Here is an 18788-nt window from a genome sequence, read left to right on the forward strand (position 1 = left end):
AAAGGTTTGCTATCAGAACAGTTCATAAAGACAGACTGTAGAAGATGTATTATCCCTCTGCCTTGTAGCTTGTTGAAGATGTAATAACTCCTCAGTGATTTTCTTGAGCTGTTATACTCTCTCTAGAATTATCTCAAGAGGGGAGAATAAAAAATTAAGAAAATGACGACTGTGCAATGGCTCAAGGGATATGGAGTCTTCTACCTTCAGACAAATTTACACCCTCTCCAACTTCTTACTGACTGAAGGTGCCTGAGGGATTTCCATCTACTGGGCTCAATCAAATTTCCAGTTCACAAAGAATGCTGTTTCTAATGATACCCTAGTGCACAATAGCATAGGTAGATTACTTGTGGTGGTCTGAGATCACACATATTATAAAATCCTCTCAGAAGGTTTGTCAGTCTTTGTTACAGAATATATGATGTGACATCATGAAGGAGGATTCAAATGGGAAAAAGGCATAATTTTATTTCTGTGCTTTCTGAAACATGATTTATTTTATTTTATTTTATTTTATTTTATTTTATTTTATTTTATTTTATTTTATATTTTTTTTATATATTTGCCAGGGTGGGACTACTTAATCAGTAGTGCACGTATATGTAAAAACGAGAAATGAATAAACTATGGTCTTTTGCTTAATATACACCATAAATGAAAAAGCAGTTCTTGTGAGCACAGAGGAATGGAAGACAGAGAGTGGTGTTAGCAAAGTCATTCCAAAGCAAGACCTGACCCTTGAAAAGCAGTATAAAGAAAGTAAAGAAAATATAAAGGATTCTTCTAGAGAAAGCTAAAAGAAGAACATGGGAAGAAAAAGACAAAGCAGAAGGTAAAGTTACAGCACACAAGGCAGGAAATCAGTGTATCATGCAGAGAGATTAGGGGGAAAATAAGTAGGAAATAAAATAGTGAGAGAAATTACTGATTTCTCTGATTTCTGTGTAGTCACAGAGTAGAAGCACAAACCCAGGAGCTTTAAAAATAGATAAAGATAGAAATAATTTTCACCTCAAAAAAGAAGATAAATATTTGTCCTTGCTCTGCTAATGGGAAGCATCTTCATTCACAGCTAAGTCAAAATTGCGGCTCTCTCCTTCCAGTCAGTCAACAAACATTTTTTATAATTTCTTTAACAAATAGCTTACTCCCTTTCTTGTTCCAAATACATTATTTATGCAGATTTATTATTTAGAAATAGTCTAATAAATTCCATATAAAGAATGGCACCAAAATTTGGTTCCTGTGCCTGAGCTAAAAGCTTTTGGGGTTGGAACATCATCGGGGTCTCTCTAGTGAATTACAGGCTTGTAGCCAACTTTAACCCTGCTAGTTTAAATGGCTTGAATTTTTACCTGTTTTTCTTGATTAGCTTTAGATTTCCTTTGCAGTGATGAAATTAAATATAGTATGAAATTATTAATTAGCTTTAATACCATGAAAAGAATTGAGTGTTCCAGTGGAGCAACTTGAATGTTGGCCTGTGAATATTGAATGGTATGTTATTAAAGGTTACTTCATGAAGGGCTTTAAATGAAATATATAGGTAGAAAGAGTTTTCAGTAGTAGCAGACATCAATATTTTTAGTGTACAAATCAGTGAGGAAAGACTTCCTGGTTATTTTTCTTCTTTCACCTACCATTTTAGAAATTCTGTGGAAGTAATTAATAATTCAAATACAATTAATCAAAGTGATTCTACATTTGGGAACATGGAGAAGAAATAAAATTAAGGTATTTACATTAAGTAGATGAGAACAACTGAGATCAAACACTTACTGTGCTTCTTTAGCACATCTTCATTCTTACTTGAAGTCAGTCTTTTCTTTCAAGATAACTTTTACCGGTTTTCATGATGCTTTACTTTTTTTCTCCCCCAACTCAATCTCTTTCTCTTAATATGTCATTTTCAATAACATGCCTCCTTCTTCCTAATTCTTGATCTCACTTTTCAAGCTGCCTGTAATGTTACCTATTGCAACTTTTATGGTTGCAATAAAGGTTTAGGAGTCTGTGATAAGTAGTATTTGTTTTTCAAAATACCCCCCAACAATTATAAGACAGTCTCAGAAAGACTGTAACAAAAAGGCTTTTTGATAAAATGGGACATTTTGAAACTAATCTACCAAATGTCAAGACTGCAACTTTACCCAAGAAAGGTAACAACGGAGTTTACTGGTGAAGACACTGTCAGCCACAACTGACTGAGCTGTTAGAGCACCTATTTTTTATCTTGTTGCTACCACAAGTGTTTGGTATGAGCAAGCAAAATGTCAGACCACCTGAGGCTTGGCTTCAGAAAACCTTTCTGTGAGTTTCTGAGGGCATCCCAACTCAAGTCACTGATTGTTCCATTGCTATTCCTGAGCATCTCATAGGATTCTTTTGTACCTGTACGGTCAAGCCTGCTAATCAAACCATCTGCTGTATCCAACAGGCAGCATTTGAGACCTCAGGCTGCTCCCAGCTAAGATAATTAATGATTAGGAGTATGGAACCTGAATGCATTTTCATTAGAAGGAGGAAAAGGGGGGTGATCAAGATTCTACAACTTGTACTCTGGGGGCTGACATCAACCTGCTTTAACATTCCCAACTTTCATACCATTTTCATTCAGAAGTGGAATCAAAATATTTGATCACCCAGATTGTATTTGGATGGCTCATCAGATGTCTAGGCAGGCTTAGTAATTAATAATTTCTAGTGTTATAATTATGAATTAGGACTGCCTTTTCAGAACTTCTACACATTACATACAATTGTAACTCTGTAATTGGTAATGCAATAATAGTGGATTGCCTCCTACTCTGGTCCACTCTAAGTCTCCTAATAGACCTTATCCCTTCCAGTCAGTGAAAGCTGCAGATACACACTCAGGTCAGCAGTTACAACTGCTTCTCACTTCTGTTTTTCTACACTTTTTTCCTGATGTTTAGTTTACAGAAGCAAGAATTCGTTTCATGAAGTCAGCTCAGACATGGTAGCTAAACATGCAAAGATTATACCATGAAACAATAATAATGATTTTATAAAGAAAAATGGAGCAATCATACTTAATGTCACAGTAAATAGTAAATAAGGAAACAAAATTACTTTTGCATACTGAATCTGAGACATGCACCCAGACTTTAGAATTATCTGGATATTTGGCATGGTTATTCTTTCATACTTCTGACTACCAATTGTATTGTTCTGTAGTACGCGTCTCTACATTCCAGCTGAAGTCACTGCATCACAGAATCACAGAATGGTTGAGGTTGGCAGGTACCTCTGGAGGTCAGCTGGTCCTAACCAACCCTACTCAAGCAGGGCTACCTATATGGTTGGTTGTCCAGGACCATGCCCAGTTGGGTTTTGAGTATCTCCAAGGATGGAAACTCCACAATGTCTTGGGGTTCCGGTACTGTCACCCTCACAGTAAATAAATGTTTCCTCCTGTGTTTCACTTTGTGGCCATTGCCTCTGGTCCTGTCACTGGGCACTACTAAGAAGTGTCTAGCCCTGTTTTCTTTGCACCCTCCCTTCAGGTATTTGTATACACTGATGAACTCCCCTCCCCGAGCCTTCTCCAGGCTGAACAATCCCAGCTTTCCCAGCCTTTCCTCATGTGAGAGATGCTCCAGTCCCTTAATTTAAGAGTTGCATTTTTCTTAAACTTTTCAAAAGTCATAGCTACATGAAATGGAACAGGGAAATAAGATTTTTTTTATTAATTCCTACATTCAGTGTTTTGAAAGCATGCCTTATGCATCCTTGCATTCTGATCTTTAGAATTCCATAGACAGATCTTTGAAAAAAGATGAGATTATTTTAGGTTTTGCTTCAGCATCAACAATAACCTTTTTTTTTTTTTAATAATAACACATTATGAACCACCAAGCAAGCTGAAATTGCTGCTTAACAACAGCTTCTGGGTAGCTTCTGAAAAATGAAAGGATGGATGCAGACCCGCACATGGGTTTTTGTGAACTTCACAGAGCTGGAAGACCTAATCTGCCCAGTTCTTGAAGCTGACCCACTGCAGATGGTGACACTTCTCCATAAGCCATCAGAACAGTCATGTATCCCAGGAGGCACATTAAAAGAGAAAACTGAAGCAGCAGAGAGAACAGTGAAGCATTTTAAATGTGTGGGATAATTCACGTCATTTAGAAAAGTGGGTCTTCAATTCCCAACCTCTGTGCAGTGATAATATTCTTCATGGTATAAAAATTATGTCAATACATTGTTAACATTGCATCTATCTCAGCATCAAAACTCTCAGAAGGTTGGGATTATGATTACTGTTCTCCTCCCCACAGTTATCACTAACTAGAAGTTTGGTTAGCAAGATCAAGTCCTCAAGGAATAGGCATACTGGGCAATTGTCTCAACAGTATACTAAATCCTTCCAGGTCAAAACTGAGGCACTTTTTCATATTAATATTCAGAAATTTCTGTAATTGTTACCCAAAGTTTACCTGAGAGTTTGACAAATGTGTTATTCCTTCCTCCTCCAAAGCTGTCATTCAAATCTTGCATTCAGAAACTGGGTGGGACAGCAGCTGGAAATAAATACACTCTCTTCCTGCCTCCCACCCTACTATCAAAGAGTCTGTAATGTAAAAAAGTAGAATATAATTGTAGAGGTTGAAAAAGTTTTATAATAATGTTTCTCTTTTTTGTTTTAAGAATATTAACCACAAGTTGAGTTATCATAACAATTATTCTTAACTGCAATAAACATTGCAGTAGCAGTTTATTAAAAATAGATTCTTTTTATTATAATTTTAAATCTCAGTAATAGCCCCAGCCAAGAAGCCTCTTGGGTTTTTTCCTCTCTTTACTCCTAAATTATTGTGCTTGAGAAAAGAACAGCTATTAACTGGGAAATACTTTTATATTTCTGTGCTTCCCAAGGGCTATTTCTGTTTATTTTGCGGACAAACCACTTACTTGCATCCTCTGGCAATGGAATTCATGCTTGAAAGAAATATTATCTGACCAGTGCTTGAATAGGAAATATCTAGAAAGTTTTCATCAGGGATACTGCAAAACTCAGACCCCCAAATTGTATGCTAATAGACACTAAAAAGAACTTCTTCAAATATATGACATTATCCTTAAGGGTTAGCTTGGCTTGGGCCAAACAGAAACTTGTCTACCTGAAGTCACTAAACAAGTGCAAGCTCATTTTGACAATCCCACTTTCTTACCTCTTTGGAGATGGCATTAATATAGAAACCCTGAAGGACTAACAGCATTTCAGATACACTTCCAGAGAAGGGACATCATTCACTGAGTTTATCAGAGTAGGAGATTTTGAAATCCATTTAAAGCATCCCAAGATTTTATATCTCATAACCTCTTCGTCAGACTTTCAGCTGATGAAAGGAACCAGTTTGGAAATAAACCTGCATGTGGGTAGGGAGAAAAGGCGTCTGGAGCCAGGCAGACTCGGAAAGATAAGATTTTCCAGAGACTGATTTCACAGCCATGAAGACGGCAAGAACACCTTATGTCTCCATAGGGAATCCAAGTGCTTTTCTGGATCCCTGTGCCTGCACAAAACAGAAGCACCAGTTTGCTAAGCCTCTGCTCCACGGGAAGCGGCCTTGTGCTGTTGGTTGATGGGCAAGGGCAGAGCTCCATCTTCTGTCTGCCAGCCCTCCTGCTTGCCTCTCCATCACAGAGGAGGAGATTTGGCCAGCAGCCACGGCCTTCTCATAGCAGCCAGGGGACAGGACAGGCCTGCTCATGGTCAAGCTCTCAGTAAGCAAGTATGCACACTTCTTTGGTCTGGGGTTTTCAGCTGGGCCCCTAAGTCAACCAGCATGAGTCTAGCCCTAAGCCTACTGCATATTTACTAGAAAATATGTGAACACTGGTCTAACCCTTCCAGCTTTGCTGAATGATCAAGTTCTTTCAGTATTTAAGATGCTTTAATGAGCATTCTTGACCCAATTTATGAATTTCTTGCTACTCTGACTAATGCTGCAGACTTGAATGACAAAGACCTAGCTTGTAAACAAGATTTAAGCTACAGAATGCAAGTACTTCATTAAATAATTGTTTACAAGCATCCCTTAAAACAGGGGCTGGACATTACCTTTAGTGCATAAAGGTTGTTTTAAACACCCAAGTCAAGAAACAAATCTTCTTTTCCAGTATTCCATCAGTATAGCTAAAAATAAGCTGCTTAGCACAATAAGGAAAATATGGAGCACGCCCTTATAAAAAGCGCAGTATATTTCCAATGTCAGCCCTGCAACCTGAGATGAAAAGATGTGAACTCTTCTCCACTGATCTATGAGTTCAAGGGTGAAGGAGCCGTTTCCCTCTCCTACTCTATGCAGACAAGTGCAACATAGTGCTGGAGTCTATTTAGAGACTTGCTTTCTATTGAAAAGTTGCTGACAGAGCACTATAAGCTGCAGCAGTAACTGAATCCGATACAAACTCTGCCACTGGGGATTCAGTAATGGCTGGGACTCTTGACTTAGGGACCCCAGCTCACCTTTTGCCTCCTTTTTCCATGTGGATGATGTTATTCTGCATGGACCAAAAATAGAACTGTATAGTTCCACAGTTCCAGATCTAAAACAGAACTTCGTGAAGGCATGAGGGAATCGGCATTTGACCTTTATTCTTCAGAAATCCTGCATCAAAGTAAGAAAAGGATAACATATGGATTGTTTTCTTTTTTAATTCTTACACTTACACTGCCTGGTTTCAAATACAATAGAATATATACATATAAATATATATGTATATACACACAACTTACATAGTGTGCATATAGAATGAAGAAATCATCCTGACAACTGGCAACCAAGTTCCAGTTCTGAGAAAATGGCATGAGGAGACAAATCAAAATAGGCAGATGGGAAAACAGCAAGATAGGCAGAATAGTTGTAAGTGGGAAAAATAACTTCTTGCCTATGTTTTTAACTGTAGTAAATACTCTTAATTCTATGTTAACTTACTTGTATGTATACTTACTTACACATATGTGACGTATTCTGAAATTACACCCTAGAAGAGCACCTCTGATATTCCCATATTAGATTCTCCAGTGCCTGGAAGATGTTCTTTTTATTTTCTATTGCTCTATTTGAAAACCAGGAACATGTCACAAGGAGACAGACTGTGTTGTTTGCTTCTTATCATAGAAATGGCACATCGGGTAAATTGTCTTTATCCTGTCTCAGGCTTTATTTCTGCAGACTATCAGGAGCTTTTTCTCCTTTGTCTGTGAAAAGCTGAATGTTCTGCAGGGGTGAAAAACATTTAATTCCACAATGAATTTGATACGACTGCATACTTGAAATCATTGTCTTACATTATTTTTCTGGTGGATTTACAGAGGAAGGTTGACACTCCAAGTTTTTTAACCTTGTGAGTAAAATAAAAATGTACAGTAAAAACAAGTTCAGATCAGAAGCTAAAGTGTTCTGAGATCAGAAAGGAAAATTGTAGTGGTGTGAATCGTGAGTTTAAATAGGTCATCTAGTTAAAAATACATCTTTCTGTGCAATTGTAATGTGAAAATTCCATTTTAGGTAGTTTACAAAAGGTCTGAAACCTAAATTCAATTCATTGATGAAAACAGTAATGTAAAAAATTTTTACAACTGTCATCTGTGGATCAGTGGTGTTGGTGTTAGAAAGACATATTTGATTATTTTTTTTTTTAAATTAAATAAGAGAAACTACTGGTACCAGTTCCTCAAGGACTCCACTAGGAGTTTGTAGCAGCACAGTTATCTTTTCTTGTTGCTATCCAATTTATTTGTTATTTTGATTTGAAAATTAACATTTACTTTAAAAAAATATAGTATCCCAAACTGTGCTGGCTTGCAATACTATTGGAGTGGGTTTTGCTTTCTTTTAGATTAAAAATTGCAAGTTAAGGGAAAAACCCCTTCAAGAATGCCAATTTCCTATCTTTTTATTGGTAACAAAATCTTTCTTATTAAAAGTGAGATTTTAAAAAAAGACTTTAGTTTTTCTAAAGCTGATTATTTACATCATGGTCTTATCAACTGCAACTATTAAATTATACTATCCATGTTATCTATAGGTTTGGAGGCATCGGTTTCAACTCTGTTTAGTGAAGAGTTTTATGCCCAAAGCAAGGATTACACTTATCAGTAAATTTTCAGCAACTTCCATGTTCTTTCAGTCATAACTGCAATGTTAAATTTCCAAAACTACCAGGACATGTTCCAAATCAAACCAAAGATGCTGTGTCTGCTTCAATTAAAATAATAGATCTTTTAGTGCAGTTCTGCCAGGAGTCCATACTTTAAACTTCACTTCTACAAAAGCTGGATTTTTCTCATGCCATTTTAATTTTGAAAATGTCAAAGCATTTCACCTTGATATTGTTGAGACACAGCATGCGTGATTTTTGCATGGGCTTTCAGTCAGCCCAAGGTAAGCAGAACAGTTGTTTCCATACAGACAAGAACTGATCTAGCCTTGCTTTAAGGTTCTTTACAGCTATTATTGCTTTAATTGACTTCACACACAGCAGGCTCTGCTAATTTCCTCTGTGCTAAGAGGACCTTGATGTTATTGGAGATCTATAGGCATTTGAAAATCTAAACAAAATCTTACCTGTAAGAAAGACCATGCCTGTGCTAATTCTGGAAGTGGAAACTGATATCACTAGAGAAACAAACTTGTTTTTACAGTACATTTTTAATCTGATTGTAGTGCTGGTCTTTGCCATCCCTGTAAGAGCTTCTCTATATGTTGGCCCTTAAACCACAGCTCTATGGGCATGTGGATGCATTTCAGTATTGTTCACCTTTTCATGCCAGCATCCCCAATTTAAATGTGAGAACTGAACTTCTTGTCCCAGTGGATTAATTAACAAAAATGCAAAGATGCACCTCATCAGCATCACTCAGGTGACTGATGGACATGTGGAGACCGAATTACAGTAATTCACCCATGAATATACCTTCAGTGAAACAGCAGGGCAGTGCTGATAATGGTTTCCTTGTTGTAGCCTGACCTCCCCATAACTATTCTTAGAATGTTATGCTTACCCGTCACCTTGGCATGGCCAGGTTTATTTGCAAATTCACGGGCACGGTGCAGAGCCTGTTGAGGTCAACAGAGTGGCTCCCACTGATTTTAGTGAACCGTAAGTACAGTTTGAACTCCTCACCTCTCCGGGCTTTGTGCCGAATCTGGGCTCCCAAGATATCCCAGAAATAAACTCCTGAAGGATGCCAGTTTCCGTGGAGTCACGATTGATTTAACCCTCACATGGAGTGATGTATAATTGAACAGTGTCCGCTCGCTGCACCCAGGATCAGCAAACACATCTCAAAGCTCCAGCGCTGCTAACTTGGGGGACCTGTGCGAGGGCTTCTTGCTCAGCCGGTGGGCAGGAGAGGGTTGTTCCAGAGCATCCTTAAAAATGTATGAAGCAGCTTGCGTGACCAGGTGAAGATGGGAACAGGAGCTCCCATACTTTAATTTTCTATCACCGTTTTGATTGACTTCAGTTTTGGAGTGCATATTCATTTACGTGGTGAGGTCCCTTTTACGAGTTTTTATAACTTGGATGTTGCAATAAATCTAAACTGGAAGACCTCAGCTCTGCAGGTGCACTGACCCTGTGATGCTGAACATCCACATGGCATCTCCATAGGGTCTAAATCTATCTGGACTCTGGAGTTAATCAGTTTTTCCTTCCTTATACCGCCAGCTCAGTGGCAGAGAGTCCCTTAAAAATATGTCACTTCTCCTTAAAGTTACTTCTGAAAGGTACAAAGCATCTGACAGGTCTTTTAAAAGTGCAGCACTGTATCAAAGACCCAAATTCTCCTTAGAGAAATACAAACTAAAAATGTGCTTCAATTCCTGTTTCATTAGACTTCTCAGGAGTAGGCAACTATGTGATAATCCAATCTCCTGGCATTCAGTTAGACAGATGCCTAGTCTGTTATGTTGATATATTACAGCTGTATGATCTCACTTAAACTATGGCAGTTATGCTTTTGCTTCGAGACACATTGATTAAGGACTTTTTCTTGGAATTAGAAGGCTTAAATCTAAACAACTAAATGAATCATCTTTAAAAAAAATTATCCACATTAGTTGGAATCCTCATTTTCAGTCACTTAAACCTAATCTCCAGCAAGTATAAATCAATTTATAGTCTTGCAGAAATCAATATAGCTACTCTGATTTATACCAGTTGCAAATTTGGCTCCTGAGCTACAGATTTACTGATCTCTTGTTTCTCAAGAGATAACTCCAATGGTTGTAGTCAACAGCAACTGCTGTTTCTATTTTGTTGTGTGAAATGTAGCTGGCATTTAAAATACTTCATGAAAATGTCAGTTTTAGAAGACTGCAAGTGTATAACTTGGTGTTAGAGATCTTCCAATTATCTATGAGAGTGCAGTTTTCATGGAGAAAGGAAAACGAAACTCACTGGTTTTAAAGTACAGCCTTGCAGGGGTGATAGGGAATTCTGATTTCTCTGTCTGGAAGTGGGAAACTGTATTTTTCTAAAGTGTTTTAGCTGATTTCTATGTATGTGATGACAAACACAAACAGCATATAGATACGAATTTATGTCATCTGCCGAAACTCTGTGAGAAGTCCAGAAGATGCAGTGGTGCGAGTCACAAAGCCACGAAGGGCAGGTTAGCAGCTGAAACGCATCCACGCACTTTGCTGGCCTTGTCCAAACTTATGCGTTCAGTCGGTTTAAAGGTATCCCCCAAACATGGAGCACTCCTACCCTGAAGAAGGGAAGACTGCCTGCCTGCTCTCACAACAGCTTCTTCGCTAGGGACAAAGCTGTGCCCTGCTGCCTCCTGCTTTCCTCTCCCCTCCTGCTTCTTGGCTGCTCGCTAAGCCCATAACTTGAGCGTACTTCGACTTTATGCCTTTTATTCTGGATCACCTTAGAGGGCTGCAGAATTATTAAATCCAGGTTTTGTATTAAAAAAGTGGGCTCTGGAGGAGTCTCTGAGCTCCTGAACTTGCTCACGGTGTGCTGCTTTTGTCCAAGAGGGAGCTAAGGGTCCTATTCATTCAAACGGTCAGTAATTCTTGTGGGGAAATTTCATCTCCATGTCCACTACTGACCAATACTGACTCCCAGGAGTGGAGCCTTGTTATTCAAAGCATCCTTCAGAATATTTTTATTGTAGCACTTTCTGCAACATTTAAAAAAAATTATGAGGGGAAGAGCATTGTGAAGGCAGTTCAACACTGAACAGAACCTGGGAAAAAAAAACCCAACACAGCAATAGTTTAAGGCTTGTGTCCTGCTTGGTTATCATCATTTCATTTTCCTCCAAGTTTCCAAGAAGTATCCACCTGCCCCTTTGACTGGACGCTGAGCCAAGGGAGGCACCACGAAGGTCAGCTGGGTGCTGGGAGCAGCTGCTCACCTCGCCACTTTGGGCCAGGAATGTTTCTGCATCTGGAAGGAATCCCCTTGCTTCCATTTGCAGCTGGTCACTTTTCCCGGCTAACAAGGTAGGAGGGCAGAGCTGGTGCTGGATCTTCACCAGATTGAAATCTGCATCAGCCGAGCAAGGAGGTTCAGGACTCATCTTCCTCACCCCTGGTCTTGGCTGAGCAGGACACAGGATCGAGGTAACCGAAGAGCTGGCTTTATTGCTCTTTCAGTGCATTTCCATCTGATGTTGCAGTGTGCTGCGAGCCTTGCGGGTCTGACTCTTAGCCTCTTGGAGTGGGAACAATTACAGCGTGGCGCAGACTGTTCTGCAGGTTCAGTCTGTGTGTGTCTGCAGGACACAGACACAGGATGGACGGTGAAGGTGCAGCAGCTGGTTTTATGCACTGACAGCAGCATTTCTAAGAAATGTTATTGCTGATACATCTTGTTATTGCTGATATCTTGTTATATCTGATACAGGCCTTCTCTACAGGTTGTTTTTTTCCAGAAAAACAGCCTCTGAGTATCAGCAAAGGCTTTACTGATTTCCTCACCGTGCTAGTGAGCTGGAATACACCACTAAAGTTCGTAATCAGCATAAACCTAAACTTAAAGCTAGCTGTCAGCATCTCTGTCTCCCTTGATTCCTTTCAAATGAAAACACAGCATCCCATCAGCTCTTCCCCTTTCAAACTCAAGATAAGTCAAGAGATACCCAACACAGTGGCACTCCATCTTCACCAGCACTTGTGCACCCACCCAGCACTGCACAATGTCATGAAGAGCTGTATGCTTGGGTCCCAAATCAACATAACTACATCAGCAAAGCACCTTACCCATGCTAACAGAGCTGATCCCATCTCTGATCCCATGACATCATGCCAGAGACATCTCCAAGGGGTTTTTTTTACCCTATTCAAGTAAGCTGTGTCAGTGCCGTGTTCACCCAGACTCATTCTTACCTTTGTTAAATGAAATATCCTGTCATAGTCACCACTCCTACTTTATAAATTTCTCCAAAATAATCTTTCAAATAGCGCAGAATTTCCTTCACGTAGTAACCAGAACCTGAAACTCATCAGACAGTTATTAACACTGAAGATATCTGTGTTGTGAAGCCAAATTGCTTTTGCTTTAGTAGAAGTTATGATTCATGAGAAAATGCATATATCTATCATGTGGCTACTTGGAAAGAGCATCTTTTACAGTCTGTGATGATCTCTGTATTGAATATAGAAAACAGATTTTTCTGGAGCAGATAGAAGCAAAAATACATGCAGGCTCTCTTGCATTTGAAAGAGGTATGAGGTGAATCTTCAGGGAGAAAGCAGTGCATCTCAGCTTGGTTTAGTTCTGCTAACAAGATAGCTGTCTTGAATAAAATCCCAGAAAAGTTGAGCAGCAGTACTTTTTCATCCATGTAGCCTGTCAAATTCATCCCAACCCTTCCCATACTTGAAGCTGACCTTCAGAAAGATAAAAATATCTATTGTTTTCACAGAATCTTTTATATCAGCTTACTTGTACTGAAATAAGAGTAGATCATTTTGCTCAATGCCTCATTAACTCAGAAAATACTCCCTTTTTGGTAGAATGTGTTGCTTATGGTAAATATCAGAGTAAGTGACTTTTTAGCATTTGTTTGCAAATATTTATTGAAGCTAATATTTCCTTAATTGTATTATACTAAATAATTCATTAAAGGGTTGACCACTCAGAAAAAAAAAATAAAGGCTGAGGTGGCTCTGGCTTAAATTTCCACATTCAGATTTGACTGGATGTTTATTATTTGTGTACAAACTCATTGTTTCTAAATGCTGCCAATTTCCCTTTTTACAAAATACATCAGAAACCTCTAGTTTTATAATGTCTTTTGTTCTAATTAAGCCAAAATGCATGAATTATTAAATATGCTCATTTGCTTTGCTCATGCACCTGAAAGGTTTGCTTTCATTACTAATAAGGCACACACACCACTGAAAAGAGGTAATTAGAGCATCAAAGGCAATGAACCATCCTGAAACTTCATAATGCTTTACTTGAAAAAAATCATCATTCAGCTGAATAGTAAGAAACCAAAAAAGTCTACACTCCTGTGTCCAGAAGGATGTGAACCAAAGTCTTTCCAAATAACATAGATATGGCAAGAGGCTTTTAATCTTCTCAAAAATGCCTTCAGAACTGATGTAGGAATGGCAAAAGTGAACCCCTGTGGTTATATTTCAAAGACTGTGTTTTTAAGTCAGAAACACATTAGTTCTTATAAATCAAAGACTGGTTTTCATCCTGTGAGACTGTTTCAGTCCTAGAAAAGAAGAAAAAGCTCCCTTCTGCAATTTTTTTCCTTTCCAATGCTTTTAATAATCTGCTTTGTTTTATAAGCAGTTGCAGGGAAAGTTGCTTCTTGAAGATAAAAAGGAGCACTGGCACTTTCTGTGATAGGAGAATGTGTACATCATAGAAAATAATGAGTGCTCTGTGTAAGCCATGTCAGGGATGGTGCGTTGCGTATCCAGCTTTGGAGAACAAGTTACACTCTCTGGTTTCTCATTACTGCAATCCTGTTGGAACATCGCCCCCAGACATTTAGAAAATTACAGTAAAATGACTGCATATTGTTTACACAGATTATTGACTATGCTTTCTTATGTAGATTTAGAGAGGGGGAAAAAGTCTTTTTTACATAGCCTGAAGCTCTTAAATACACGTGAGAAATGTCTAGACAGCAGCTTGAAAACCATCCTTCATCTTCGTAAGGTTCAACACTTCTCTTTTTCGTAGTCCGTGCATATCCGTCGCTCTCAAGAAGCAGTGATGTGTTAAGGCAACCGCGGGGGACTGCCAATGAGCCATGCTCTGCCTTCTGCTCCACACCGGCTCCTTCCCAGAGAGCCAAACATAAAACAGAAGATGAAGTAGGAAGAGGGAATGCATGTGAAATGACCTGGCTGGTCTTAATAAAGCAGTGGGTGTTGTGTCACCTGGCAGCAGCCCATAACAGCCGGTGTCAGGGTGACAGACGTCTTCGGGAAAAGACCCGTTGCTGCGGGAAATAGGGATGGATGTTCAGTGCAGAAAATTGGTCCTCTTCCACGGCGGCTGAAGGACCGCTATGTCGAATGGAACACAACCATAGGAGTTCAAGAGAAACCCTGCTTTCTCACACTGACAGCCTCTAAACTTCCCTTGGTTCCCCTGGCAAGAGGGAAGGTGTTACTTTGGTGTTGTAGCTGGCCACATTTTCCTGCCTTCTGGTACTACTGCTACCTCAGAAGGTGCTTTGCTGCCCGCCTTCGCTGGGGCCCTGCGCAGCGGGAATACACACCAAGGCAGCCAAACGAAGGCCCTCACCACCCTCGTTAGTGGGTCTTCATTAGCAGAGATGGTGGATGGGGGGTAGAACCACCCATTCCCACACTCTGGAGGTGCTCATCTCTCTCCCCACTGGGAAGGAGCAGGTAGTGATAAGCCTCCTTATTTAGGATCCTGAGATGCTGCAAAATATACAGGCAGCAAGGGATACAAGCATTTCCCATCCAGACTCTCTCCTCCTTGCAGCCCACAGGGAATGGCCTTTGGAGTCAACTGCCCCCACAACAACGTTTTGGAAGGACTTGGTCCAAAAGCAAACCCAGAAACAAAATAACTGGGGTGCAGCATGGGTGGCCAGGATATCGGGGTCTGGGTGCACAGGGAGCAGCAAAGCCGTTGGGCAGCACGGACATACCCAGGGCAGCTCGATTCGATGCCTGTAGTTAGCAATGTGAGTCAGCACCTGCCTGCGCCTGCCAGTTTGCGTGTCCATATCCTGGTGTACTTAACCCCAGCGGCAGGGATGTTGCTGTCTCAGCAGAAATAGGCCTCATACACAGAATGTGTTTGGGGGGAAAGGTACTGTAGGTAAATAAGTAAAAACAATTAGTGTTACCACCATTCATTTCTCATGTGTCAGTCAGTATGATTATAAGCACGAACATCCCCCTCCCTCTCACACCTCACATAAAAGTTGCCGTGGTGCATATGTCAGCCAGATCTTGAGACACGCACATCTTACTCTGTGGGGGTTAAAGACCCTGTACCACGCATCTCTGCTGGAGACGTAGCTGGAGTAAAACATATGGTGTCAGAGAGTGCCTGGGAGATTTCTATAGGAATAAACAGTGATTCTGTCCAAATGTAACTTCTCAGCAATTCTCTGTCTGTGACCTGAAATTATGGATAGAGCAGATGCTGTTAGTCTTTTAGGTAAGATTTGCAGTGCCTTGACATATGAGAAGGCAAAGGACCTGTTTTGTTTTAGGTCACTGGGCAGCCTTTAGCTTGGTTAGGAGAACCGAAATTGTTATACATTGTTTTATTAGGAAGAAGTGCTTTCCTGGTTTACTCTTTATGCCACTGGCACAAGCCAGGCTTAATTTCTACTGCTGTAAATAGTTTATGTAGACAGAGGTGTAGTAGTGCCAAGAGACTCCTACTTTGAACATTCAGAATGCGTCCCATCTGTAGATGTGACTATGGTTTTGATATCAGCCATAAAAAAGGAAGCTATATGCCTGCAGATGTCTGTAAAGAAAGGGAAATACTGTTCTTGAACATGCCTGTAACAGTGCTTTTTTTCATATATACGTGAGCGTTACACCATCAAATATTTTTAGAATGTCATTATGTGCCTGATTGCCGCTCATTTCCCTGAAGTAACTTTATGAATGCCTAACAGGCAGGTCTAAAATAAATAAGCCAGTCTGATTTCTGTAGCAGATCTAATACATGGACCTATATGTGGAAGGTAGTACTCCCCCTGCCTAATTCCAGACAGCAGGTCCAAGGCACCAGTTTGAACTCAGTAGCTTTGCAAAGGCAAATCTTCTGGACTGAGCAGGCTGCCATCAGCAGGCTCACATAGAAGTGCCCAGGAATTAGGGGAAATAACAAATACGAGGTTTACTCGACAATACAGAACAGAAAGGAAGGTTGATGCAAGATCCAGGATGCCAGCCCCAGTGCATTTTGTTGATACAAAACAACAGAATATTGATGGCCATTGTAGTAAAAAATCATTAGTAGCTTACAGAGAAGTGATGATGGATGGCAGGTAAATGTTGTTGTATTAGGACAAGAATACCTTTCTGCTTTATTCAGAAATCTCTTTAAAACTTATAGCCCTAACACTCATGCATCCATTTTAAATAATTCAGTCATTCTGCTCTAGATTGGGAGTCATTAATTGTAATTGTGAAGGTTTTGATTTAAAATGAAAAATAAGAAATGGAAACCTCTTGAGCGTCCACACTTGCCCAGTTTTGACAAATGAAAACCAAGACCTCTCCCTTCAGGTTTTTGCTAAAGAATTCCTGTTCTTTTCAGTTTATCTTCATCCTGCTATGAGTGCATGTAAAACACATTGTGCTTCTCGCCATAGTCATTCTATGATGAAAGCAAATATTGACAGTGGGTTCTTAGGGATCTTCCCCAAAGACAGTTGTTGACCCTTGATTCTGTAAGACCATAATGTAGTAAATGGCCAACAAAGAATATATCGATTATGAAATGCTGCAGCTGGATTGGTGACAGACACTGGGCTTTGGTGGCCAGGTCCCCCAGCCGGTAGGTGAGCGTGACACCACGCATGACCATAAGTAAGGACTTGTTTTTTCCTTTTGCCCCAACAGGTGATCTCATGCATTTGCCACCCTACCTTAGGATGGACTTTTTATTGAACCGTGGCGTGCAGGGCACGAGCAGAGACCTGGGTTTGGGGCAAGCCTGCTTGGAGCCGCAGAAAAGCCGAACCTTGAAGCGTCCCACCGTCCTGGAGCCGATACCCATGGAGACATCCTCCACGAGAGAAGTACAGTCATGGCAACCTGGTGCTGTGGCAACGTTACCTCAGCGAGAAGGAGCTGAGCTGGGACAGGCAGCTAAAATGAGCAGCTCCCAAGAATCCCTGCTGGACTCCCGGGGCCACTTGAAAGGAAACAATCCCTACGCAAAATCTTACACCCTGGTATAACAAAAAGAGCGTGGCTGGACAGTGGCTGTAAATATTTACATTGAAAAAAAATCCAATGAAAGCTACCTTTTTTTTATTGAATTCCAATATTTATAATTAAAAAAGAAGATTGCCAAAATATTTGACAAAAAAATAATAATAATATGAACGACAGACAGTGCAAAGACTCTCTTGCTTATTTTCTGTCTGAGTGTGAGCTTCATCTGACTGGACATCTGAATTTTTGAGTAAAAGAGTCCAGTTTTCTGATCTTCACAAGCGTTTGTGTTTTTACTGATTTTCTACAAAGTGCATGGAGACTTAACTAAAACATTTTAACTGGAAGTTCCATCAGACAAGATTTAAAGGGGAAAAAAAATCACAAAAAAAATCATCACCCTATTTGTGAATTCAACAGGACATTGATTTGGGAAAACAAAGAGTCTTTTGTCATGTTTGCACTTTTTTTTTTTTAATTAGAAAATGGGTCCTTGATTGTTCTTTCTTTTTGTTGTTAATTAGGATGAGTGATGTCAGTGGAGTGAGGGAATTGATTTGGGGTTTTTTTTAATATTAATTTAATGAGACACTCTTTGCATTTTGTCTATGCGAAATAAAAGGGTCTTCTGCCTTTATTTGTGACGTCTGCTTCCATCGCCTTCTGCTGTACCTGCTTTTCCCTACGTGTAATAGTTGTGTCAGTACCATACTCTGAACAATGTCTTCTTAGTCAGGAAAGCGGGACTCCTACCTTTGGGAAAAGATGGAGGTTCACTTACCCACAGCCTTTTTGCTACCATGGGGCAGAGAGCCAGAACACACAAGTCCCAAGTGCTCTGAACCAAACTCAGCCGGGACTCTGCATCTGCTTCATCTGCTGCTGGAAGGCTTTCGTTCAGCTTCAGTATTTTTGGGATCAGCAGAAATGTGTTGATGTTACTTTACTTGCACCCCAGGAATGGATCTTTAGTCCATTTGGGAGCAGCACTCACAGAAATTAGTCACTTATGTAAGGGAAAATAAAACAGCTTTTCCTGTAATAGGAGAAAAGGGAGGAAAACATTATTCCAGGTCTAAGATCAATGCAGCTTTCTTTAGAGGGAAACATCTTTTTACGGGGGAGCTGTCAGTTCATATTACTTTGTTGCATCTTTTGATTCCGTGAGCAGTACTATTGCTTGTTTTATACAAAGCATAAATGATTGAATACCACAGTCGGTGGGTTTAACACAACAACGTTTGAGCCGCCTCACTAAGTGCCTCCCTGTGAGTGTTCTGGCTACCCCTGTGCGCCCTGGCCAGGAGAACACGGTGCAGAGCATCCCAGATCGGTGCTAATACAAACACGCTGCGCAGCATCGGCTGGAAATACCGGCTG

General features: G+C 40.0%; 1 protein-coding gene across 1 annotated transcript in view; it reads left to right on the forward strand.

Moving 5' to 3' along the window:
• LOC104513267 (Down syndrome cell adhesion molecule-like) overlaps window positions 1–17951 on the forward strand; it is a gene marked incomplete at its 5' end in the record, with an annotated part of 28898 nt that extends 10947 nt beyond the window's left edge. The window contains one exon of the mRNA XM_010156564.1: window positions 17091–17951. Within this exon, the coding sequence (XP_010154866.1) occupies window positions 17091–17431 (341 nt within the window). The remainder of the gene's footprint in view (window positions 1–17090) is intronic.
• Between the last annotated feature and the right edge of the window lie 837 nt (window positions 17952–18788).

Source organism: Eurypyga helias, unplaced genomic scaffold (assembly GCF_000690775.1).
Source record: "Eurypyga helias isolate BGI_N326 unplaced genomic scaffold, ASM69077v1 scaffold9828, whole genome shotgun sequence".
Classification (NCBI taxonomy): Eukaryota; Metazoa; Chordata; class Aves; order Eurypygiformes; family Eurypygidae; genus Eurypyga; species Eurypyga helias.